A 26,141-nucleotide genomic window follows, 5' to 3' on the forward strand; every position below is an offset into this window, starting at 1 on the left:
AAGAGGGAGTAAACACCCCTTTAAAATAGTAGGTACAACGGCATTTCTACATATAAGATGTGATGTTTGTGGCACTATCAAGACTGCTTAGGCACTGTCTGAAAGTAGGTACCTACTTTATTTGCAGAATAAACATTCAATTATTTGTACAAATTGAATAAGGTTCATCAAATTACCTGTAACTATAAACATGGATCCAGATCTACAAATTTGATTTCTGTACAGATGGGAAACAGTGCTGGTCATCCAGAGGACCTCCAGACATCCTATCCACCTAAAAGTGGCAGCTCCTAAACCCCTAACATGATCCATTAATGCCATGTCTCCATCAAAGATATAAAATTGAAATTTGCAAAATTAAGGCTGTAGTTGCAAGTGAAGGTTATTGAAAAATAGATGACACACCGTACAATTTGCCAAAACTATGCAGAATTCTTGCCTCATGAAACCATACCCAACAATAGAGCCAGTTCATAACTTTACGTTCACTCTGATTGTGAAAATGCAATTTACACTGGGAAAAATGCAGTTCCTCCACCAGAATAGCCGAGCAGTTAGCGTATCATCCCAATGGCAAGAAAAATTTCCTTACTGCTAAACATGTCATCTTGGACACAAGGACTTCATCCCTAGCATTTTGATAAGGATACAGATACAATACATTGGAGGAAATTACATGGGCAAGCTGATGCTATCAACACCAATGACCACCTTTCACCCTCCCACTTACCTTATTGCTCATCCAACCCTTCCACCTCCAAACCCAAAGTGATACTTAATTGAGGACATAGCCCAACCCTCACCTCCCCTTAACCACCACCTAAAAATCCAGCAGTTTTCTAACAACCCCATTCACTATCTACCCCACCTCTTGTACCAACTACATCCTGCACTCATTTATCTCTAACTTTCACCTTGATTATGTTACTAAGCAGCACGAAAATGGTGGGTAACAACCAGTAAATGACTTAATTGTAATTTCTTCATCCCCCACAAGCAAGAGTTACTTTAACTAGCTATCAGCTAACTTGAAGCAGAGAATATCGAATTCAACCACATTTACATCCACAGGCTCTACCTCTCTTCCTGGCTCATCTTCACTATTCACACAGAAAAACAAAATATACACAATTACTTTTATGGCACCTTACGTACTGATAGAAAATGCAAAAGAGACAATTTACAATGATGAGGTTTATTTAAAATGAAATTATGATAATGCTGTTTTACATTAAACCAACATTCAATTAAGTGAATAAGATATTTCAGATATGAAACATTTGATCCATGATTTTGTAACACTGGCACCTTGACAGCATTACAAATTAATCTTTTACAACATGAGTATTTCATACTTGAAGACAAATGCATACAACTTATCACACAAATGTAACACTGGCTTGCTTTGTGTTACAATGGTGGGTATAACTATGCCTATTCTTACCTAATGTTTTCCTTTACTGTAGGCAATAAATCACTACTAATTCATCATTAACCATGACATAAATTTAAAAATGCCCTAATTTAAAGGGCAGTTTATACGAAGATAAAAAGCCAGTGGCATACGCTACAATGGAATGGTTTATTATAATACCGAGGAATAATAAGAAGTGGAGACAAAATTTTGTGCGATAAAAGAACTTCTCTAATCTAGGAGATAAGCCCTTGAGTTCAATTATTCTCGCAATAAAGTGCTTTAGAATTCATTACATTCACAGACCTAAGGATTCGGTGGCATCTATGATCTGCATACAATTATGCAAATGAAATACTGAATGACCATCTCTAAAAAAAAAGGCGTAAATTTTTTTCATGTGTTTATTCTTGCCATCATTTTAAAATCATCATGTTATTTAACAGAGGTATCAGGTGACAATATTTGATGGCCTGGTCACAGGCAATGGCACATTGCACAATGGCATTCACACATGGGACCATACCTTAAGATGTTTTCCCAAATGTTTTGTAGTATCTATGTATGTACACAGAAATCAGAATAGCTAAAATGTGTAGTTTATGATTTGCCACTAGACTTGCATAAATGGAAATAGATTATGGTTTTTTTTGAAGTCATAAATTAAACTGCTTCATACCCTTCAATGTCACAGCTTATAGCTTGAACTTCCCTCTATAAATACTTGCACAACATCAGCCCAAGCAAGTTAACAATTACCACAATCCTGATGATTTGGTCCAGCAAAAAAAGTTGATTCAAATTAAAAACACCTCCCTAAATAAAAGCATCTCAAAAAATTTCTACAGTGTAGTGGGAGTCAAATTTCTTACAATTATGGGGACAGTTATTCGAAAACTGGCCAAAAGCCATGTTGGTACAGTCCTCTTGCATTATGCACATCTTGTCCTTCCCCATTCTCTCACACAAGGTACACACACAATCACAAACAAGGGGTGGGAAGCTGGAGAAGAGATTCTCTTACCATTCACACATTCGCACACACACGCACACATTCAGCGGCACATCTCCAACATGGACGCACGTGCCTCTCTGGCAAACACCTTTGAGTAATTGGCTACCTCCTTCCTCTAAGACCCCGATGTACGATTCTTACTCTAACGTTAGATCTTGAGCGCTGCCAAATAGAACACATAATTGGAAGGTGAAATCCATCTGCTAAGCAGCTCCAACTCATCTCACTGTCTCTCCCACTGGACGACGCTCCATCCGTGACATACCCCACTTTCATTACAAGGGTAAGCTCACAGCCACTGGCCCAACCAAATCCAACCGCTGCTCCCAAGGCCAAGCTTCAGGACACTGAGAACTTGTTATGGCTCCCTTCAATAGCTCCTAAACAGGCACACTTTGTTCCTCTTCTCTTAATGCCAAGATCACGCTCATACCAAGTTATATTTACACACATCGAACATGAATGTGAAAGAAAAGGAGTGTTCAAGGGAAAAAGAGACAGTTGATCAACATTAAACATCTCTAAACATCAATATACTAGCTTTTTAGGTGCCTCCCAAGGGAAAATATCACGACCAAAATGTCCATAAGTGCTCGTCTGCTGATAAATGGGATTGCGAAGGTTCAATTCCCTGAAAAAAAAAAGAGCACATAACATTAATTTTCATGCACTTACAAATCAAATTGACTGCTTAATATAATCACATCAGGGAATGAGTTTTATTCACGGAATATCAGCAGTAGCAAATACATGGTCATCATGTCACTGAGCCGAGTGAGATACTTTTAAGCTTACACTTACTTCACAATTTTCCCAGGACGCAGATCAAAATTACTCTTAACAATTCCAAGAAGTTCCTTTTGTGTTTTCTTTGATGTCCCATAGTCAAAAACCGTAATGGAAAGAGGCTCTGCAACACCAATGGCATATGCAACCTAGAAGAAAAAAAGAATCTGAAGCCCTTCGTACTCTTTTTAAGTGGCAACACAGAAAGTAGGAGAATCTATTTCAGGCCAAAAACTAGCTCATGGTCAGTCAAAGTAGAGGGATGACTGTTTCAAAATCATATCTATGAAATCCCTATTTAGCCACAAAAGGATGCACTGAGAATTAAAAACAGAGTCCTTTTTTAGGCCAAACCAAGTGTAAAGCAGGTTAACTTTGGAACATGACGAAGTGCACCCGCCAACTAATCAGCCAAAAAATGTTTTGTTTTAAATTTTAGGTGTAAAGTAATGCAAACCGTGATGCTGTTATTTTAAACCTTGATTTTCTTTTTGCTTCAAACCATTTCTCATCAAACTCAAGTCTCCGTAATTTTTTATTTTGCAACTGCCAAACGAGTGTGGAGCTCTCTCAGTTTGCATCCAATCGTGAAACTCTTTCCTGCAGTAATAGGAGGGAAAAAGTTCTCATCTTCCATTTTGTCCAAATACGATAATTTTGCATCCTTTTGAATAAAATTTCTGTTTACATTCGATTTCATAAAATTTACGAACTAAATATCAATCTGTGCCAGAAAGTTTTTTTCTGACATTTTCAACAGCCAGCATTTCAGTTGGTATTTTCAACAGTTTGTCAACTTACTACCCCGCAAGCCAACTAAAAAGGCATGTGGCAGAGGGTGCTAGGACATTAGCTGTATACGCATAAAAAGCAAATGCTCAAAAATTACAAATATGTAGTATGTATTTAATAGTGTATGTTACGGTCCAGGGGAGAAACAAATTCCCATATCTATCAGTTCAGCAAAGTATCTCTCTTAAATTATAGCTTCTGTCAGACCGGTAAATGAAGTGGGGCTCTAAGATGATGTTCTAAAAAGTATTAGTACACAATCTGAATTTGGAAGTCCACATAATTAATACAATCTGATATTTAATAAAGCTGTAGACAATTTTGTGACAAATAACAACAATAAAATTCATATGTACTATTTTCTTTTAACAAAAGATGAATTCTTAACCTAAAAGTCTAGGACCTAGAAACAATATAAGAAGATACTGTCATCTGGTTTGATCTGTACTGAAAATTTCAAGCCAATAGCTAATAGCTCTACGGGTAAATGTATTGGAGTATTAAGCTTTTACCTGTAAGGACCTACGTACGAGAAGAACACAATTTAAGTAAAAAAAATTTCATAAAAACAGCACAGGCAATATCACATTAAATTTAAAACCATGACATACTCAATTTAGAAACTGCAGAGATGTTAAATTGAAGTCCTACACACAATCAGGACAGATGCTAACAGAATTACTTAGCAATGGAACACCTGAACATCCAACACTCTCTTGAACACTTTCACAAATTAAAAGTAAGGTGCATTTAATTTGTTGACCCAGCTAGGAGCAAAGGCCTATGAGGCCATTTGTAACCTTATTTTTCTGGCAAAGCTAGAATGAAATTCTGAGGGGATATGAGAAAATGAATATGGGAGCAAGAACAATAATGTAATAAAATTTCATACCACGATGGTAGTTTAGGATTTATAAAGTCAAACAGAATGGAGAATTTTAATGGCAGCACTACTAATACATTTCCAATAGTGAGGTACCACATTTTGAAGTTCCACCTAAACTATATCCCTATGATACAAAATATAAGCAAAATACAACTTTGCATTTCTCAAATTATTTAGGTCTGAACTGAAGTCCACAAGCTGATAGCAGATTCTGTCATCTTAAAACTTTCTGACACCATTGTCATAGAAAATCCAAGAAATCCACAAAATGCTTTTCCATATAGACTATAATGCAACCACAAAGAAATGCTGGGGTTGTCACTTGACCACAAGAAACCACTTGGTGATGCACTTCCTCAGTATTCAATGGTGGTAGAAATGTTCGTCATCAAGCATTCAAGAGTAGCAAATACAATATACATCAGTGGAAGTGCACCACCATGTGGCCAAAAATGTGAGAGCTTGATGTGGTTTGTTGTGCCTTGGACCTATTTGATAGATTATCAGAACTTGACAGAAAAAGGTAAAAATAAAAAAAAGTACCTCGAAACATCAAGGACTAAACATCACCCTTTGTAAAAGACAAATCATTTGGACTCTAAAGAGAATAAAATTGTTTTAAGATAATTGTTTTTCAAACAAAATAAAAACTTGAGGTAAAATGGTGATTCTTGTAGTTTGGTAAAAATTTGGAACAAAAGAGCAATAAATATGTACTAACAAGCCAATGTCCAACTATCATGGTTCACAAACAAAGGGTATCTAATGATTTGATTTCATGGAGACTCGTTCCTTGCATTTGACAAATATAAGACTATCTCAATGGGTTATGTCCCAACATTGTTTGTACAGCTGTACAACATCCCATAACAAAACTTAAAAGAAGGCTGGTGCCATTCCCCTCTTACCCATCATCCACACTCTTGAATCAAGCACCCTTTTTCATAAGGTATGGTTACATGTAAAAAGCAAACAGTACAACATCAAAAGGAATAAAATATTTTTTCACTGACCTGAACGAGACAGCGCTTGCAAAGACCAGCTTTGACAAGAGATTTGGCAACCCAACGAGCAGCATAGGCAGCAGATCTGTCCACCTTGGTGAAGTCTTTGCCTGAAAATGCTCCACCTCCATGGGCACCCCACCCACCGTATGTGTCCACAATTATCTTGCGTCCAGTTAACCCTGCATCACCCTAGACAGGAAGAGATAAGCCATAAAATGCAACATTTGGATAACATTATTGGGGCCCATTTGCTGATTACTGTGAAACACCTTAAAAAATAAGAGCAATTTCACCAAATGTTAATCCCACTCAAAAACAGACTATGTTCCAGATAACTGGGACATATTCCATATTACTATCAATAAGAACATTTAAATAAATAAAAGATCGTAGCACTTTTATTTGAATACACCAATTGAAGCCTGAAGCTGTTGAACTGAATAAGAACATTAGTTTATATATCATTACGTATTCAGACAGACTACCTCTGTTACACTTGGATAGAATGGCCACTAGACATCCCAAAACTGAATTAACTCTGTCCTTATCAATTGCATTAAATGGCATATGATGCATAAAAAAGTAAAAATTGGATGTTCTTTTTATCATTCTCCCACTTATATTAGGTATAAAAATATATTCACTATACTGTCAACATTAATTTGACATTATGAAAACATACAGAATATCAACTAGTGATGCAATTCCTCAGTGATCAATGGTGGTGGATGATTTCGTCATCAAACATTCAAGAGTAGCAAATACAATATACATCATTGGAATAGCATCACCAATACAAAAATGAAGTCCAACTAACAATACATGACCCTGAAAATAACAATGGAAATACCTCACTTTATAAGAGGTGAACACATTTCCCATAATATCACATTAAATGGTTACTTTGCCTTCACGGAGGTATGCATTACGATAAGTTGGCCTAAAAAATTCGATTCCCTGGCCCTGAGAAGGTCACTTGTTTAAATTCAAACAAGTACCGCCTAACTTGGCTGCCAGCTTCATTAGTGAAGGTAGTCTGATGATATAATTCACCAACTACACCAACTAAGGGGCAAGATGAGCTACGAAATTGATTAGAGAAATGGAGAGTAAATTTTTTTTCTAAGATGCGTTGATCCACACAAGTTATAAGGGTCATGCTAAGGCTAATTGATGAAAAGTATTTACAACTTACCATTGGTCCTCCAACATGGAAGTTTCCACATGGGTTAATGTGAAACATAGTTTTGTCATCTAGGTACTTCTCAGGAATCACATGTTTAATGACTTTTTCCATCACTTCCTCTCGGAGTGCCTCTAGGCTTATTTTTTCAGAGTGCTGCACCGACACAACAACTGTGTGCATACGAAGAGGAATGCATGCACCATTTTCAAAGAGATACTCACAAGTCACCTGCAATGGAAATTAAATTTATCGTAACCTCGTCGTAAAAACAAACTTAACTATTACAACTTCGTACAAGCAAATTTGAAGTCACAAGGAACAATTACAGAAAATAAAGTCTATAAAAACCTTATCGATAGTAACACACTATCATCACAAATTGTTCACATTAAAAATCCTACACCAGAGAAATAACAAAACTTTCAAACGTAAAATATGTACTGCAATTGGAAGAATATGAGTTTTTCTAAACCGGAATTTCAGTCAAAATAACAACCATGAATTAATATGATACTTAACATTTGCACAACTTAGTATTTTCTATATTAGGTACTACAGCGTAAAATCCATAAAACTATACCCCATGGTACCAAAAAAACCCCTACCCATGAAAAATAGGGTGGTTTCCTATTTTTTTCACTGCCTAAACCGAAAGATTATTACTCCTGGAGTATGTATTTCACTTTTTTGATTTTTAAATGATGATATCTATTTTTTGCAATTAAATGAAAATTGAAAATATTCAAGCGCGTGAAAACGCGACGGGTAAGTATGAATGCTGGGAAAACCCGGTGTGATTCATTCTGGTTCCCGCTGCCGCCAAGTGAGGTAACCTTGGGGTGAGGCTTTGAGCACTGATACGACGCAGGTATGCTAACAGGTAGCGGAGTACCCTACTAGCAGGTAGCGCTTGGCTTGAATAAGTATTATTAATACCCTATCAAATGAAGGAAACTTTCCAACCATAGGCAGTTTTAATAGGTGATTATTAAGGCATGTTTCCCTGAGCTCTGTGCCTCATGCATTCATTGGTAACCTCAGATGATGTTAAACTCCTATCTACTTGTATAAAAACTGTGACGTCATGTGGAGTGGCATCGCATGGGCACCATTCTGGCCTTTTCGAAATGCAGTTAAAATTGACCATTGCCATTTGTCTGGCATTTGTAAAACCAAATAATTTATATATTATGAATGCACTAGTGGTGGGTAATGAATCGCAATCAATGCCTTTCGTTTTCTTTGATGAAGGGAACTGCACTATTATCATCGTCCTGGGGGTGGAGCAAATAATGTCCATGAAACCCATTGTGAACACCTTTATTGCATCCAGATTAGTTTGTTTGCAGAAGTACTTTCATTTAGGGAACTTATGGATAAATGCTTAAAGAAGGGAAAAGCTTTAACAGAAATTCACATCCTTACTTAATACAACAGTAAACCTTCAATTTTTCAGCTCCGTACAGACTGCAAAATATGCTAAGTTATCGTGATGAATGCCTTTATCATAATGCATAATAAACCAAGCCACACTCATCTAAATACATAGTGCATTTACCTAATTATTTCATTTTTATTATCAGTGTATTGAAAATTCAACGATGGTTAAGTAATCCAAATTGTAATGAGATAATACCTTAGTGTTTCCATTACCTTTAGCTGCTAATATTTATGATTGAGACACATTTTGCAAAAGCCGTTTGCAAATAATGTAGCACATTAGTTCCAGCAAAAAAGACAAAGAAATAAGAAAATGCCCCAGATGAATAAGTAAAATATTTTTTTGTACTTATTCACCAATATCCTTTTATTGTCAATTAGGACAGAATTTGAGAAATAAAGGGACCTGTATTCATTTTTTTACACAATACCTACTTCTTGAGCTATTTTCAGCAGAAATCAAAAGCCCTAACCCTTTCATTGATATGTTGAGATCATAAGCTCCTGCTAAGTACCACATGAGGAAAATTGTTTTTGTTTCACCTTGACTGGCTGCATTAGTAATAGGTTTGTTAAGAATTTGTCCAAGGAAGGTAATTTCTTCAGATTTCTAACTTGAAGGTTGAATGCCAAATACAGTGGAACTTGGTTAGTATGTTCCTCCTTAGTACGTTTTCCTCCTTAGTACGGCGATTTCCCTCGGTCCCGGTACCATCCGAACAAAATACAGGTAAAAGAATTTGGTTAGTACGTTTGAAAAAATTGCGCTTTCCTGGTTAGTACGCTCAATTGCTTGCCGTGACGCAACCCGCAATTCGTTCTCTAGTGTCTTCTTAAGGGTCGCAAACGTCTGAATTCATGATTTAATTTATTATCATTAGTCATTAACATTCTTCCATTCATTCCACATCTCTTTCTTCTACCGTAATTTATCCAAATGTATTTCTGAATTCTTGTGACGTGATGAAAAATAAAATGCGGCCATTTTTCGGGAATGTCTGACTATGAAAAACTACAACCAATAAGAAGCCCCAATTTTCCCCACCCCGAGCTCCTCACCTTCTGTTGCCTTTGGAGCGCTTGGGAGTGCCCACTGCTGCGCACAAAGTTCGTGAATGGGTAATTGTTGCTATTGCATGAGTTATCATGATGAAGAAATGAGTCAGACAATTTCCACATCATCTAAAGCAGAACTGTTCCATAAACTCGACATCGTGCGTATTTACTTGACTACTGTTGCGGGAGCAGACGATCCTCAGGATCTCCAAGCGAAGCTTAGCTTAAAAATAATTGATCTCGGAACGAAAGCAGACGACATTAGACAAATTTTGAAAGTAAATTTCAACTGTTTAATATAAAATTTTCTTGTAATTACGTCGTAATCTAATAATCTTGCATGTCATCAGTCGATATATCGATCGATTTTACAATCGAAATGGTATCATTCCAGAAGCGAATGTCTACGGCTGTTGCCGTAATTTGAAAGTCAATATAATTTTGCCCAATTTTTATGATGTTTAAAAAACCAGTTGACTTACTCCGGGTTGTTGTTATATTCTCCGAGTACGCTGTGAGAAAGAAAAATGACTTGTCTTCGCTTGTCTGAGCTTCACTCGTCCTAGTTCTGTAAATATATATAGGATAAATCACGGGAGATAGACGCCGTAATCATGAAATCGTCTCCGGGATGTCCATGAAAAATTGCGATTTTTATTCACATGGTATTGTTTTTCATGGTAGCGCTCATTTTCTTGATTTTAAATGTGAAAAGAGTTCAGGAAGGCGATCCTATGAGAACTACCGATAGTAATTGTAATTATGACGACTTTTTCACTGATTGCAATAACCCCGACTGGTATTATTTACTTTCCTCGTTAGTACGTTTTCCTGGTTAGTACATTCATTTTTCGTGGTCCCTTCAGAAACGTACTAACCAAGTTCCACTGTATTTGGATTTTAAAATAAACTCGAGTATTTTTTTAACAAATATTTTATAATAAGCAAGTATAATGGTTACAAATTCTAGCATTCATGAAGCTATTCAAGCAGTATTCTATGCTTCCACTCCTTATCTCATGCATTTAAGTCAATTTAATATCATATATGGATTCTGGAAGTTAAAAATTCAAGGATTGAGCATATTAGAAGAAAACATTTATAATGCTAGGACTGACACACTGGAGAGCACTATGGTGACTGCTTGCACTGCTAGGAGGCAAGACGGCGTGATGGTTTAACTGCTTTAACTATGATTTTAATTAGGTTCTGTTCTTGAAATTTAAATCCTTAACTCATGGAATGTGAATTACGCTGTGAAAACGTTAACATTGTTAATTTCTAGCTCGAAAAATCTAGGAGGTAATTTGTATTTCCTCACACCACCAGAGTGATTTATCTCTTACCCATACCTTCCCTCTAACATTCCCCCCTGCTTCCATCCCCTACCTTTCTCTGTTTGCATTCCCACAAAGCAGTGGCCATGTTCTAATTTACGAAATCAGGATTCCCACTAGAACTAAATTATAAAATTCACTGTTTTTTTCCAGGGTTTCATGGTCAAAATGTCATCAAATTCACAGTTTGTAGAAAAGGCATTTTAGGCAGAAATAGTGAACATGTAACAATCATCAGCCGCATGTTAACAAAAAGATTAACAAACGCAACAGACACCGTGAATGCAAATGCAGCAATCAAAGTGTTATCTCTCCTAACATCACATATTGCTTGCAAAATTCAGCTCCAGCTAAAGGTTGTGAGTGGGAAAATGGAGGGACCAGGGCGCCAGGGAAGTTAAGAAGTGTCTGAATTTTCGCAAGTGATAATGAGGACTTTGGTTACCAGTCTTCCGGCTTTGGCACAGGCTTGAGGTCAATGTGCCATCGTGGCATGCGGACCAATACTTGCGCTTCAAATGATGTGTCCAGATAAATCTGAGGCCATGTCTGCGCATGACTGACCTTGAAATATGACCGAAATATCCATTTTTCTTTTTATCTGTCAATCGTAGTTCTAGGATCATAAAATGAGAAATTTTTGAGGGTTAATGATGAAATTCACGGCTTTTTCCTGGTTATTTCATGGTACACGAAATTCACGGCTTATTCATGCTTTTAAGGTTTTAAAGGTTTAGTGCGAACCCTGGAAATTGATATTTTGTCCCCCTTATCTTGTTGTGTGAAATTCAAAAATACACACATACCCAACTGTGAAAAAGCATGGAATTTAATATTGTGTAATTGGCAGTCATCATGGGAGTGAAAAGTAAATTTGCAGTTTCCTAATAATGACTATGGTGTCCCAATGAGTTGGGTACCAACCTTGGCACCGGTTTGAACCTCTCCCTTCCCTTGACACCAGGGAGCTTCGTGCAGTGGAGTGCAAAAAAATTTCAAGGGACTCGCAATGTGGAATTTTCCTCACTGAGGCTCCAGAGCAAATAGGTTAATTATTGTCCTGATGTAGTATACTTGGAATAAATCAAGACTGTACAATGGCATTTGATATGTTAGAGCTTGCAGAAAGACATTCCTACCACACATGGGCTTTCTCTCCTACCCTCCTATCAAACAATCCTCAGGAGAATTTCAGATATTTGAATCACGTGCAGAGAACATTTGGTTTCAAAAAATCATTATGAAATCTTACCTGTGAATATTTACTAAAAGTTTTTTAACCAACAAGATTACAAAAATATCTTAAAACAATATTTCTACATAAAATTACTTACAATACACAGTAGGAAACATACCTAGATGGATAACAACTTACAGCACCAATTTTTCATTAGACTGACCACCCGCAGGTGTTAAGTCAAAATTTAAATAACAAATCTAAGCAAAAATCAGACCATTAAACTTGCAAGACAATTTTCAGAAAATACCCTAGTCGGAGGGTGCCTTGATATTCAGGAATTCCTTAAAAGATTCAGGATCACACTAATTCCTACTCAAAACAATTTTTCTTCACACTGAGGGATAAAATTTTACTTTCTTCTAGCCTGAGGAACAGGACTTCTTCAAGCCTTATGAACTCCCACTTGGGGGTCATGCAGGCACACTAACTCGGACATCTTTGCTTAATACTGATTGGCATTTAAAAAAATTTAATCCTACACCTTTTTTCTCACTCAATATCCATTCAAATCCTCAACACAAATTGGAGGCGAAATTCTTCCCATATAACTTTTTTTAAAAGCGCATGCAATACATGCATCATCAAAATGAAACATTGGAGGAATTTTGAAAATGCCTTGTGACCATATGAGCCAGATTTAAACATAGCCGAAGAGGTCCAAAAGAAATTAAAAACTTATGAACTAAAGAGATCAAATGGCATTATTTGCCAGGATATACTTTGAATTACGTACATCAAAATTGAGGAAAAATGCTCATTAAGAATAAAGACGAAACAACAAACAAAAGTTAGGAAATAATAAATAAAAGAATATTTAATACATTTATAGTAAATAATAAATGCTGTGCTAGAGACGAGCAAAGAGCGAGAAAAAACGATACATAATACAATAGAACTCAAGAAGTTATCATAGGAGCTAAGCAACTATGCCATAAATGGGAGCTACTTCGACGGGAGCAAAGGCCTAAGAAGAATGGCAATCAATGCCAAATTACCAGAACTGGCTATCATTGAGTAAATGTCAAACTAATTTACAATCTATCAGACGTATCCAACAAATGAGAAAACTAAATAGAAAGAAAATAGTTGGGCTCATACCCTGAGAAAAGAAGTCTTAATTAATAAATTTACCTGAGTTTTGGAGTCAGGACGTGCCCACCAGAATACGCCATTCCTTCTTAATTGTGCAATACGTTGATTTAGCTTATGGGCCAACACCACGGTTAGTGGCATGCACTCCTCAGTCTCATCTGTAGCATAGCCAAACATGAGGCCCTAAAAATGAAAAAATGTTAATCACTAGTATTAACTTGAACACTAGAAATAAACATCACGTAAATTAGCATGCAATTTTATATTGTCATCAATTTTCAGGCAAAAGGAAAGACAAATGCAGTCAATTTTCAGCATACTGTTCTCATTTCGATACCTCCACTGCTCAAATGCTCAACAATCGCCCACAGAATCCAATCCGCTCATCTAGTAGCACAGAAATATTAACGCTCATCCGGCAGTAGCCAGAGCAAAAATGCTTACCTCCTAAGCCTGGAGGATTGGAAGTGACCGTTTATGCTCTGGATACTGCCAGGTGATCGAATTTGTATAGATGGATACAAGATGAGTGGATTTGATTCCGAGGGGGATTGTTGAGCGTCTGTGCAGTGGAAGCATCAACTTCAGCAATGAACATAAAACACAAAACCCAACCTGGCTGACAAAACAATAAGCACATGTGATGCATATCCCTCAGACATAATATGTTTGGTGGTAGTGAGTTTCATCATATTTCACTCAAGAGTAGCAAATACAAAATAGCATCATTGGAATGAAGCACCACATGCAAAAATGACTTCAAACACTTGGAAAGCCAGAGTTATCCCAACAGCTTATATTTATGTATCACCCTTAAGGGATTAAAAAATTGAGCACGCATGTATGACTTAAGTTAGGACTGCAATAAATTAGAGAGAGCAATTGGTCAGAGAGCTACAGGTGACCTAACTAGGCAAAGTCACCTGGTCCCCCGCACCAACTTCCTCTTCATTTCGGTTCAGGTGAACACCAGACGCGATGTCAGGAGACTGTTGATCCAAGGCCAAGAGGACATTGCAGATCTTGTAATCAAATCCTAAAGGGCAAGACAAGGAATCCCACATTCTAAGTCGGTCCAACATTTGACTGGGGCATACCAAATGGCTTTGACAGCCAAATTCATGCAACCCCATGCCCATTAGTAGTTATGCACTTATTTCTAAAATGACATCCCAGTTAACAAGGAAGTCGGGCAACTTATAAATAAACGTGATGACATCAATTACTACCCAAGCAGCCCTGTAAAATAAAACCAGTGAAACTATTTCCTTCACATGCAGAACTGAGATTACAACCCATTTACTAATCTTATCATCCAAATGTCATCGGATGAAAATCACCGAAAAAAATACTACAGAACCTTTTTTTTTACTGAACTGATGAATCGAATACATTTAATTGACCTTCACATTCACCCCAACTGCAGACTGGCACAAATATTGTTTGACGACTCCCTATGTTAGAAGCATACATGGTACCAGGCTTTGACTTCCATTTCCTGACTTTATTTATTTATTAAGACCAGTACGGCCATTCAATATTAACACATGCCCCAAGCATAATTCCCATTTCTGCCTGAAAATCGAGCTCTCGAAACACTTGAAATCCACTTTGGTACCTGATCACCAGCACCAATCTCGTACTCTTCCTTATTAACGTGCACGCCGTCAGCGATGTTTGGGGACTGTTGCTCAACGGCCACCAGGAGATTGCAAGTTGTGTAGTCAAAGCCTGCAGCGTGATCACAGTCAAATAATGATCCATTTCCGAACAAATGCTAACAAGAGCTTAACACCTTTCGAGAGCAGCACTAATATGCTGCGAGTCTTCTTTAATAGGGGCACTCAGGACAAAACAGCAAGTGAACAAATTTAAAAGTAATGGGGTCCATGAAAACTTCAAAATAATAACTTATAACGTGCAATACTAAATGACTCAAAACAAAACATTTTATAATGGGATTAACATGGGAATGATAATCAAAATTCAACCTAAGATGAAGCACCGGGGCTCAAATTGTAATAGTAACGAACGTGCCGCCACTCAAAATCCAATTAACAAGAAATGCACGAACAACAAAATACTCACCCTTCGTGGAATCATCATATCCTATGTGCTTAACTGTCTCTCTCACAACTTTTTGGTAATCAACAACTGCCTTGGATGTGATTTCTCCACAAACTAAAATCATCCCGGTTTTGGTAACAGTCTCTGCAAGGACATGAATAAAAAAATAATTGATCAAGTTATTCAGCCGCATGAATCGGGTAATATTCAAAGGAATAATAACAATTCACTTACCACAAGCCACTTTGGCATCTGGGTCTTGTTTCAAATGCGCATCCAATATTGCGTCACTGATTTGATCACACATTTTGTCTGAAAAACATAATAGCCGCTCAATCACCTCATCGTGCAGTAATAAAATAATAATTGAAATATAACCGACAACTGATGGGGCATACAAAAAATGCATGAGAAAAGAGGAAAATTTGAGAATTAGACAAATCTACTAATATAAAACACTGAAAATGAAATGGTGAAAATGCCGCGCGGCGTGGTCAACCAACACATGAGATAAGTCTTCCACGAGCATTATAATATTATCCTCAGAATCGCAAGAAAATGATATTTACGTAATCATCAGGAATAGTTACGGTCATATTTCATTTAAACAAGAAACAATTTTATTATCAACGTTGGCCAGGCGCCATTTTCGACAAGGACAAAAGAGCGCACATGGCTGCAAACCGAGCACTGGTAAGAAGACGTATTACGTCAAGAAGCAAATTTCACTTACCGGGATGTCCCTCACCGACGGATTCTGATGTAAACAAAAATGTTTCTCCTTCAACAACTTCGGACTCCATGTGGCCGTTATGACCAAATCCGTTTATGTACAACGAAGATGTTTCGGGCATTGTGGATCTATTACAGTGCGCACCGAACAAGCTGAAGCAACGCCACTGACGAAAAGAGGACACCTATAGTGAGAGAGGGGTATTTATAACTTTCAGCTCCTCCACGCTCCGGTTTGAATGTGTCGGCTGCGTGCGGTTTATGTGATAGCACCACGGATCCAAGTTTCAGCGATAAACTGGACGGTCAGAGACCAAACACTTATAACACAACAAAATCAATTTCTGCCCGAACGGAGTGGAGCACGCCAATTTATAAGAAATTGGTCACATGATCTCCGTCGATTCAAATGACTAAACCCGGTTCATCGGACCAATCAGAGAGCGCCTTTCCTCTACCGATCCTTGAAATTGCCACAGTGGGACAGTGGCGCGTCATTTTAAATAACGCATCATCACTTCGTCCGCGTTCTTACAATCGCAAGGCCTTCTCTGAGCTTCATAAAAGAGGCGTGAGATTACGGATCTTCATATTTATTTTTAAAAATATCTGACGGATATGTTATGAAATACGATAGGCGGAGTTGTATATTGTATCGATAATTGCCTTTTGAGTAGATAAAATCAGTATCTGAGAAATGAAAGATGACATTTCATTCGTTGGAACCAGAGGCGCAGCTAGAAATTAAGGCTAGGGGGGGTTTCAGGCGCAACTAATACTGGGGTGCCTGGGGGTGTGGTATACGCTCAGGGTAAGCGGTAGGTACGGGGGCCCTCCGCAAGAAAAAAAGTTAAGATAAATGGTTCAAAATGTTGAGTTTTACAGCCTTCTGAGGGATATTTTGATAATAATCATACTATTATTTAAATAATATTAATAGAATTAAGTAAAATAGAATTTATTATATTAAATTAATAGAATTAACTTAAAATTTCTCTGAGCTCTGGGGGGGGTTTATCCCCCAAAACCACTCCCTCGTTGCGCCACTGGTTGGAACGATATTAATATGATCAAATCGATTAAAATCGTCACATATATTAATGAATGGTATTATAAATCAACTCAATTTCGTAATAATTTGATGCTATATTTATTTGAGAACGGCAAAAAAATAATTTTCAACATGTATTTGATTCATGGGCACGGATCAAACTCGAATTTATCAAGTCTTGTAAAGAAACCTAATTATGCCAAGACATTGTGAAGTTAATAAGAGTAGCCAATAAATGAACAATATCGCCTATTTTTTTGTTATGTTCTTTACTACATCACATAAGAAGCGTTATGAATTTTCCTGTACCTAGCACATTTTTACAAAGGAAATGATTAATGTATTTTTAAGGTTGAATTTTCTCATTGATTAGCTTTAGACTCGGTTATTTAAACTGAATAAGTTAAATTCGGTGCATATGCACACATGCGAGACACCGCAAGTTTAAACGGTTTTCAATTTTGTATGATAATGGCCGATACGATTCTTGTCCTAAAATTTCGCTTAATTCATGACTATTCATTGCAAAAGAAAGAACTTTCTGACTGACATAAAAAGCAATAGGTATTCCATCAGAAAAATGCGAGATGATATAATTTGAATCGATTTTGACACACAAAATATTGATAGCAATAGTAATTATTATTGAAGTATCATTCAATAATGCGTTCAAATAAGAGTGCTCAAGAAGAGAGAATTCAATGAGATTAAAAAAAATATCTCTTTGGACAACATTTCATATTTTGCTTCGGAGTTGGTTCTCATAAAAAATAAACAGGAAGTCCAGTGGCGTAACTAGGAATATGCTTTGGGGGGGGGGGGGGGGGGGGGGGTTAGATGGCGTGGGATTGAAACCCCCCACCAGGTAGTGGGGGGGGGGGGTTCCGGGAAAAATTTTGACAAATGACATGTTTGGACAATCATTTTCCATCATTTTGGCACTTATAATTTAACTTTAAGCAGAATCAGCTAATAATTTCAAAACTAGACAATATTTCAACTAAAACTAGATAATAAGATAAGAACTTTTTCATTTCTCTGAGGCTTTGGGGGGTGGGGGGGATTTATCCCATCATCTCCCCCCACCTCATAGTTACGCCACTGAGGAAGGCAGAATAATAGAGCACTGGAGTCGTCAGCCATCAAAAATTCCCCTCTAAGTATCGCTTTTGGGCAAGTAACGATAAGAAAACTCATAAAAGGCAACATATACAACCAAAGAAATACTTTTTTTTACCTATACGTACGGAATATTTCCTTTTATCCAAATTATGGTTTAAAAAAGGACTAAAAAGTCGTTGACGTCATATAATTGCCTCCATTACGGAGAGAATAAACTGGGTTAGCGGAAAACAGCGACAAAGAAATCGTCGGTAGAACAGCACAGGCGATTAGGGCATTGTACTAAAATAAAAACCGACTTACAGCTGATAATACAAGTATAGAAGTTAGGAAACAATTTATCAGATGCTACGCATGCAGCATGTTTCTCTATTGGAGCGAGGATTGGGTGTTGGCAGGTGCAGAGAAGTCAAGAGTTGAAGCATTCGAAATGTGGTGCTACCGAAGAATGATGAAGATAAAATTGATCGACCGAATAAGTAAGAGGAAGTGCTAAGAAGAGCGGGAGAAAAGAAGCCTTCCCAAAACCATAACAAAATGGCGAGAAAACTTAGTTGACAGGGATGCCGACTTACAAAAAACATTGGGGGGGCCTAAACCGGAAATCTTGCCACAGGAATGTTTATAATCCTGAGATTTAAGATTTTTAAGCATTTTAGAAGAGTCATATGATCAACATTAGAACCCTGATAACTTAAATCTCGATATCTGTGCATTCCGGGGAAAGTCGACAAGCCTGACACATTTTTCCTCACACGCATAATGAATTTTTGTGAGGGCTCGGGCCCCCTCAAGCCCCATGGAGTCGGCGCCACTGTTAGTTGGCCACATCACGAGGCATGATGGTCAGATGAAAACAATCATAGATGGACAGGCGGAAGGGAAGAAGGGCAAGGGACGGCCCCGAATTAGTTACATAGGACAGAGCGATAAACAATGATATGGTAATGCCGACTAATTTTATTTCACCGCTCACAAAAATGAAATTAATAGACAGTACGACATGCTTGTTCATCATTTGAAGTACTGTTCCACGATGTGTCTATGGAAAAAAGATGAATTTACATAGGAAAGATTATAAAGGATGAAAATGAGAAAAAATACGTCGCTATGGTAAGGCTAGCGGATAGTGGAGAGGAATGGAGAGCTGCGCTAAAAAATATCTTAGGACTGCTGACTAATGATGATGACGATGATGGGAAAACAAAGAATTAAGTATTCTTTGTGTCGTCTTCAAAATACACATCAAACTTCAAAGTGGGCAAACTTCACTCAATCTGCAGATTTTGGGTAGAAAAAAATCATATGATCACGATGAATAATACGATGCGATCAACGATGGACGTTGCGGTGGAGAGAGGCCAATGACGTAGATGTGATTGTGTACACAACGATCGAGGACGATCGTTGGTGGCAGAAATATCCCCGATATTATTTGTGAATGGAGAAAATGGGCCATTTGGTGAGGGGCTTCATTCATGGAGCAGTCGTAGATCTACTCATTGATCCAGGGGGACGCGAAACGGTTATTCAAAAACGTCGCGCTCAAAATATCGAGAACAAACTTGTGGCTAATTAAAGGATTTTTTTGGCAACGCAATGGCCTCTGAAGGGAGTCATAGGGAGGCCTCCTAGTCGCAGATCGTCAAAAATGTCATCGACAGTCGTAAGTATACGACCGTGTGCATGATTCTTTCGATCGCGTAAACAGTGACTTCCTAAAGGCCTGTTTACACGTTGCATTAACCCATACGAGTTAATGTCTTAATGTATGAACGCGTGAATGAACACGAAAATGCACCGTGTAACCACCCGACTCGTGTGAATGCATGAACGGAAAATAGAAGCTGATATAATATGGTTCATGCATTCGTACATGTTCCGTTCCGGTCCCCAAATATCATTCACGCAAACAGACATCAACTCGAGCGGGTTAATGTATCGTGTAAACAGGCCTCACCATTTATAATTTTTAACATAGTCTTCAAGAACATAGCGTTAACTGATGTTTTTCTTATAAAAGTTTGTCTTCTTGATGGCAGATATAATGTACCCCCAAGAATTATCATACTTGCAACCACCTGCCCAAATCTAATAATTTGAAAATAAAAGAAGTTCGCGGCAAGGAGCCGAGTATGTTATTGACATTATTCGCGTATCCTATCCAATATAGGCTCTTTAGAGAGCTAACGGCGCTACAAGTCAACCTCTTTTCCTAAAAATTTCTCCGGCTGCCCCACGAATCGTATTTTGGGATTGAGAGCCATAAGTCACAGTCTACGGCCAGCATGCAAATCCTAAGCAAAAACGCACCTTCAAACACTCAACTCATCTTGCTGGTGGTAATTGGTTCAAACATCAGTCTAAATCTCTCTCGCCACAATGTTTATATTTACGTCTAGAGAGTTATTTACATGGTTAAATCTGGTTGTTCATTGTTATGCATGCGCAGCATACCTCCAAGAATACCAAGTAAATTGACGACAAGAAGACATGAGGACTAGTGACGGTAAAAACGTTTTTTTACCCCGAGTACGTTTTGGAACGTCGAATATTTTTTTTTCACATGAAACGTTTTTTCTCTTATTTTGCCTTGCTTGCAGTAATTTTTAAATGCACGTAGAGAAGTAAGGAAACAATTCATAAGATGCTGCATAGGTAGTATTTTTCTGTTTCATGAGCGAGGTTTGGACGTTAACAGCTGAGGAGAAGTCCATTTATGAGAATGGGTACAATCTTTGGTTGCAAACACGGAGCTCCTGGGTTCCAAACCCTTCGGAACAGGATCTATCCATAGGGCGCCCCTCCCATAAAGCCTATTTCCCCCTATTTTCCTCATGTTGCGTTTCCAAAGAGCTCTCGAACCCTGTGAAGTTAATCCTAGCTACACCTACTCCGGAGACCAATCCTCTGAAACCCCAGATTTTGTGATAGTCACGACTTGGTGGGAAAAATTAGGTGGATCAGAGAAACACATTAGCCCTCTTGTTTTAAATGTGTGTGATACACGATAAGACTTTCTGGAGAATGAGCTCTCCCTTTAGTGAAGCTATCATTTCAGTTAAAACACCGAGTGAACACCTGGTGTGGTAAGAGCAAAAAAAAAATATATCAGGGAAATACATATTAAGTCCACGTATGAGATGATTAGGGCTTAAGGTCTTCATGGGCCAATGCTAAAAAATCAGCCGAAAACGTTGCCTGAATTTTGTATTCTTTCAAGTTCTATCAATTTCATAAAAATATATTGCTCAATTGCATCATTCATTTAAGCAACTTCAATATTCAGGTCATGTCCTCGTATATTTAAATATTTAAAGGTGAGCGGGGGAAGCCGTGAAGCATTCATAGTAAAAACAGCGGAAAATACACGAACGATTACAATTGAAGCATATTCCTTCGATGGATGATGAAGACCAAATGGTTGGAGAAAATATCCTATCGAGAAGCCATACAGAGCGCTGAGTAGAAAAGACGTCACATGAAAAACACGAAGTTACGGTGGAGACTATGAGGGTGATACAGAACACCACGTGGAATTACATCCAGTTTTCCCCAGTAATAACCCAGAGGTCCATGCGTTTATGAAATAAAAATGATGAAAATCGCAGTTTTCTTCGCAAACTTTCAAACATTTATTAAAACCATAAAAACTTAGAAATTATATTCCTGGAATTATATCTTACTTCAATCGTTTACAATTTTTTACTTCAACGTAAGATCATAAAAAAGCTTGTTTCTACAGCAATAGTGAGATGCATATTCGCAATATTTTGTCTTTTTGTCTCGTGGACATAGCAATGAATGATATCGCCACCTTTGAATATTCGCCACCTTTTTTCGTTGATTATTAAATAACTTGATGGTAGAAATGTGATCTTTTTTTTACGAAATTTTTAAAACATATGTTCTCACGTTGACGGGTAATGAATTTTAGGGTGAACATTGAACATCTTTCTTACGGCTTACGTCCATTGTAGAATAGCATTTTGACTCGCAAATGGCTTACGACTTATTTTGGACCAGCCCTTAAGGTAGTTGTTATAGAGGCGGATAATTTTAGCGAAAGCCGTATGACATTTGATATAATAATTAAGATAGCGTAAAAATGACTGAACTTCACGCATAATTAGCCGCAGGTGGATAAAGACTGCCTGTACCAAGGACTAAATATTGATCGTGACAATGAAGGAATTATAGTTCCTATGGTTCATGAGGCAGTTGACTGGGGTCAACGATATTAAATCGTCTAAAATCAATATCCACTGAGGGGAATGCATTATTATTTAACCTAGTGATTGATTTTTCTATGGAAAATTTTACGCAGCCCAAATTATTAACAAGGCAATTTAAAAAGCCTTTTTCTCATTTTGACCCGAAGTTGAGAGCGTCACATTTAATTTTTTATAAAAAAGCTAATGCTGGGAGGAAGGGTTGCGACCGAAGAGAAAGAGCATAGAAGTTTGAATCAGCTAATCCAAATTCTTACCTATTAACTAAAACACCTCGATCCTTAGGGTTACACTTTGAAAAAATTCTTCAAATTTTAATTTCGGTGATTATTCCACTCTAAAACGGTTTCCAAACCACTGCGGAATTGATAGCCTGATAGAGTTCTGAGAAGATGCCTTCAAATATAATGTTTAAACAGAAATATATTATAACTCTGGAGGTGGTTTCATTAAATAATAGAGTCCAAATAGTTCGTGCCATCGGATACAATAGGCTATGTAGAAAATGAGATGCTGGAAAAAAAGGAATGAGGAAATATTGGCCGAGCTTGGAGAATCTACAAAGGGTTAAATCTACAAATCTGTTTCGAACATACATTACTTCAATTTAGGTTAAATGGGCAAAGGTTGGAGATCCCTTCGAATGGAGTCTCGAGTGCTTCAGATGAGAGGAGAATGGCCCTTGTGCAGATCATCAATGTTGACCATAAAATGTCTTTTTATCCGCAGGGTCGGAACGCGAATTTGCACGATGATAAGCTGGGTAGAGTTTCCGTTATTAAATTGGGATAAAATTTACCCAGGAATGGTTCATTACAGTGCGTCGCCATCGTCCCTTTCTTCCGCACTATTTAGAGAAATATTGGGAATTTTGCTTGCCAGCTTCATAATCAAATTTTATGAAACTCTGCTATCACAGCAGCTATCACTGCTCGCCTATCAGCGTAAAGGGTGCCTCGGTGTATCATTCACATCAGCTCAGAGATAGCTCCGTTTGAGGGAAATGAGTTTGAAAGACTTCTCCCCTGACGGCGCGGCGGTTGGATGCAGCTATCAAGATCTAGTCCGGCCACGGTTGTTGCAATCGAGGTTGGTAACAGTCGTCCCGTGATGACGTTGTGATCTTGAGAGTGACGAGGAAGTCGGCTTACCGATGACGTTAAACAGACTGTGGGGACGCTGATTGTCAGTCGTGTCCTCACACAACAGTGTCCTTCTATCGCAAACGGGGAGGCGAAGATCGGGTGCAAGGAAAATCCATGAGGGCGAGGCAATTACATTTTAGTGCAATTCTCAGCCAAGACCAACTTGGAGGAAGAATTCTCGGGATGAAAGCAGGGCTGATAGCTGAGCTATTTGCCCACAATTTCTCACACAACAACAAATTCAACCGATTCAGGCGTGGTATAGTGGGAGTTCGACACATTCAAATAAAATGTAATTCTCACTTTTCCACAATTATCTTAACGCGTCGTAAGCATTAATACAATAGTGGAAAAATGGAATCACATTTTATTTATGTAATCACAACAGAACGTTGAAAAAATATTTGGGAAAAAAATTGGGATCATTGGCACTATAACTGACACTGTAATTCTTTAGCCTTGATCCAATAAAAAATTGACATAAACCAGCATTGTATGAAGATTATTGGATCATCACAACATTATTCATCGGCAATCATAGCGCAAATGATTCTTATTGAATTTTTCTAAAACCTTTTTTCCCTATTCTGTGGTATAACTTCCAGGTTTCTCTAGCGGTAGCGGCGTACCCATCTCCGCCTACCGTAGCCATAGGACTATATCCTACCATTCTGAGCATAAGAGGCTCTTGAAGTAAACTCGCACTCTTTTGTCCTCTCGAATTGTCACAAATATGTTGTGGAAGGTAGCAATAACATAATTCACTTATTGGTTTATTTTTGAAGCCGGTCGAAACAAGCCCACTGACGGAAAGAGACGGGTGCGAAACGGAAATTCAACATGGACGCCTACTTTCTCTAAATACATGCAAGTATCATAAAAGAAAACTGGACATGCCATTTTAAAGATTATGTTTTCTTTCATTGATCAAAAAAATTTGCCTGCCATGAAGATTCATCCTATCCAGGTCAGCCGCAAAAATTGAACAACATTAGATCCAGACCTCGCTACCACTCACTGTTGTGTTACCACCCGCTAAGTGACTGCGGGTAATTCTGAAGAAACAAGTTGATATATCACCAAAATATTTCACTGGATTACTAAAGACGACCGCATCAGGAACGCACCTAAATATCTTCTCAATAGCTACTATAGACTTTAATGTACTACTAATAGGGTAGTTTCCTTCATCAAATAAAACGAAAGGCATTGATTGCGATTCGTTACCCACCATTAGTGTATTCATAATACACAAATTATTTGGTTTTTGAAATACCGGTTTAGACGAATGGCAAGGGTCAAATTTTATCCTCATTTGAAAAAGGCCAGATTGGCGCCCATGCGATTCCACTCCACGTGACGTCACAGGGACCTAGTTTCTACACGAGAGGATAGGAGTTATACATCGTCTGAGGTTACCAATGCATGCATGAGGCACAGAGCTCAGGGAAACATGTCTTAATAATCACCTATTAAAACTGGCTAAGGTCGGAAAGTTTTCTTCGTTTGATAAGGTATTAATAAACCTTTTTTAAGCCAAGCGCTACCATTCAGCAAGGTACTCAGCTACCCGCTGGCAGCCTGCGACATATCAGCGCTAAGCCTCGCCTCAAGGTCACCTCACCGGGCGGGAGGGGGAACCAGAAATACGACGTACGGAGATATTTCCCGGCATTCATACTTGAGCGTCGCGTTTTCGCGCGCTTGAAAATTTTCACTTTTAATTTAATCGCGAAAAATAGATATTGTCATTTAAAAATCTAAAAGCGTGACATACGTACTCCAGGAGTAATAATCTTTCGATTAAGGCAATAAAAAAATAAAAGGAAACCACCCTATTGTAAGCAAATATAGCTCCTCATCCACGGAGAAATTTTATATTGGTAAAATTTCTCATACAATAAATACAAAATCAGTAGTTTCACTTGATTTGCCAACCATTTTGCCATTTTAATTCTATTTTTTTCCATTGTGACACCGAAGCTGTAAAAATTGTAAAAATTTGTAAAAATTGCAACTGTTAAACCGTAATTCTATGCTATCACATGAAATGTAATTTATCAATTCCAAGATAATCTTATTCATGACTAAATACGAAGGGGAGGGTGCTCCAAAAATGTTAGGTCATCTATTTGAGGGACTGAGAGGTATCTGTCCAAGCCGGTGAAGAATGGAGTAAACAAGCTATGACCCACAACTTTGGCCGTATTTCCTAGATCTATTTCAGCCGTTATGAGAATTCCTAGATGTGGAAGCAATCGGTTTTATCCATCAGTCACATTCATAGTTAAAAGGAAAAAGGAACTAGTTCAAGGCATCAATTAATTCGTCAATTATGCAGAGGAAAATACAATTAACGTAAATTGATTATGGATACTCACGGGGAGAAAGGCTCATTTGACAATATTGATAAAATTCCAAGGCTCTTAATTTGATAAATGCGAATTTAGGTCCTCGTACGAATTTAGGTCGAGAGACTTTAGGTAGAATTGAGATATACTTAGTATCTTCAAGGTTAATTTAGGATTTACCTCTATCAAA

General features: G+C 37.8%; 1 protein-coding gene and 3 non-coding genes across 6 annotated transcripts; all 4 read right to left on the reverse strand.

Annotated features, from left to right (window-relative positions):
- Positions 1–1,174: 1,174 nt before the first annotated feature.
- LOC124160127 (S-adenosylmethionine synthase) lies at positions 1,175–16,407 on the reverse strand. Of its 3 annotated transcripts, none has more exons than XM_046535878.1 (9): positions 16,052–16,402; positions 15,553–15,630; positions 15,340–15,462; positions 14,175–14,287; positions 13,291–13,434; positions 7,096–7,314; positions 5,907–6,089; positions 3,231–3,364; positions 1,175–3,060 (listed from the first exon to the last, which is right to left on the reverse strand). In XM_046535878.1, the coding sequence occupies exons 1-9, from the start codon at positions 16,170–16,172 to the stop codon at positions 2,958–2,960; spliced, it is 1,218 nt and encodes a 405-aa protein (XP_046391834.1). In that variant the 5' UTR covers positions 16,173–16,402; the 3' UTR covers positions 1,175–2,957. The 3 variants fall into 3 exon arrangements, with proteins under 3 accessions (XP_046391834.1, XP_046391833.1, XP_046391835.1); XM_046535877.1 differs by lacking the exon at positions 14,175–14,287 and adding an exon at positions 14,870–14,982 and having other exon boundaries at positions 16,052–16,401; XM_046535879.1 differs by lacking the exons at positions 1,175–3,060; positions 3,231–3,364; positions 5,907–6,089; positions 7,096–7,314 and adding an exon at positions 14,870–14,982 and having other exon boundaries at positions 13,309–13,434; positions 16,052–16,407.
- LOC124161632 lies at positions 5,246–5,323 on the reverse strand. Its single transcript, XR_006865405.1, has one exon. It is a non-coding gene; the product is annotated as a small nucleolar RNA SNORD24 (small nucleolar RNA).
- LOC124161630 lies at positions 6,605–6,682 on the reverse strand. Its single transcript, XR_006865403.1, has one exon. It is a non-coding gene; the product is annotated as a small nucleolar RNA SNORD24 (small nucleolar RNA).
- On the reverse strand, positions 13,902–13,985 carry LOC124161631. Its single transcript, XR_006865404.1, has one exon. It is a non-coding gene; the product is annotated as a small nucleolar RNA SNORD24 (small nucleolar RNA).
- Positions 16,408–26,141: the final 9,734 nt, after the last annotated feature.

The sequence above is a fragment of the Ischnura elegans genome, chromosome 6, assembly GCF_921293095.1.
Source record: "Ischnura elegans chromosome 6, ioIscEleg1.1, whole genome shotgun sequence".
Taxonomy (NCBI): domain Eukaryota; kingdom Metazoa; phylum Arthropoda; class Insecta; order Odonata; family Coenagrionidae; genus Ischnura; species Ischnura elegans.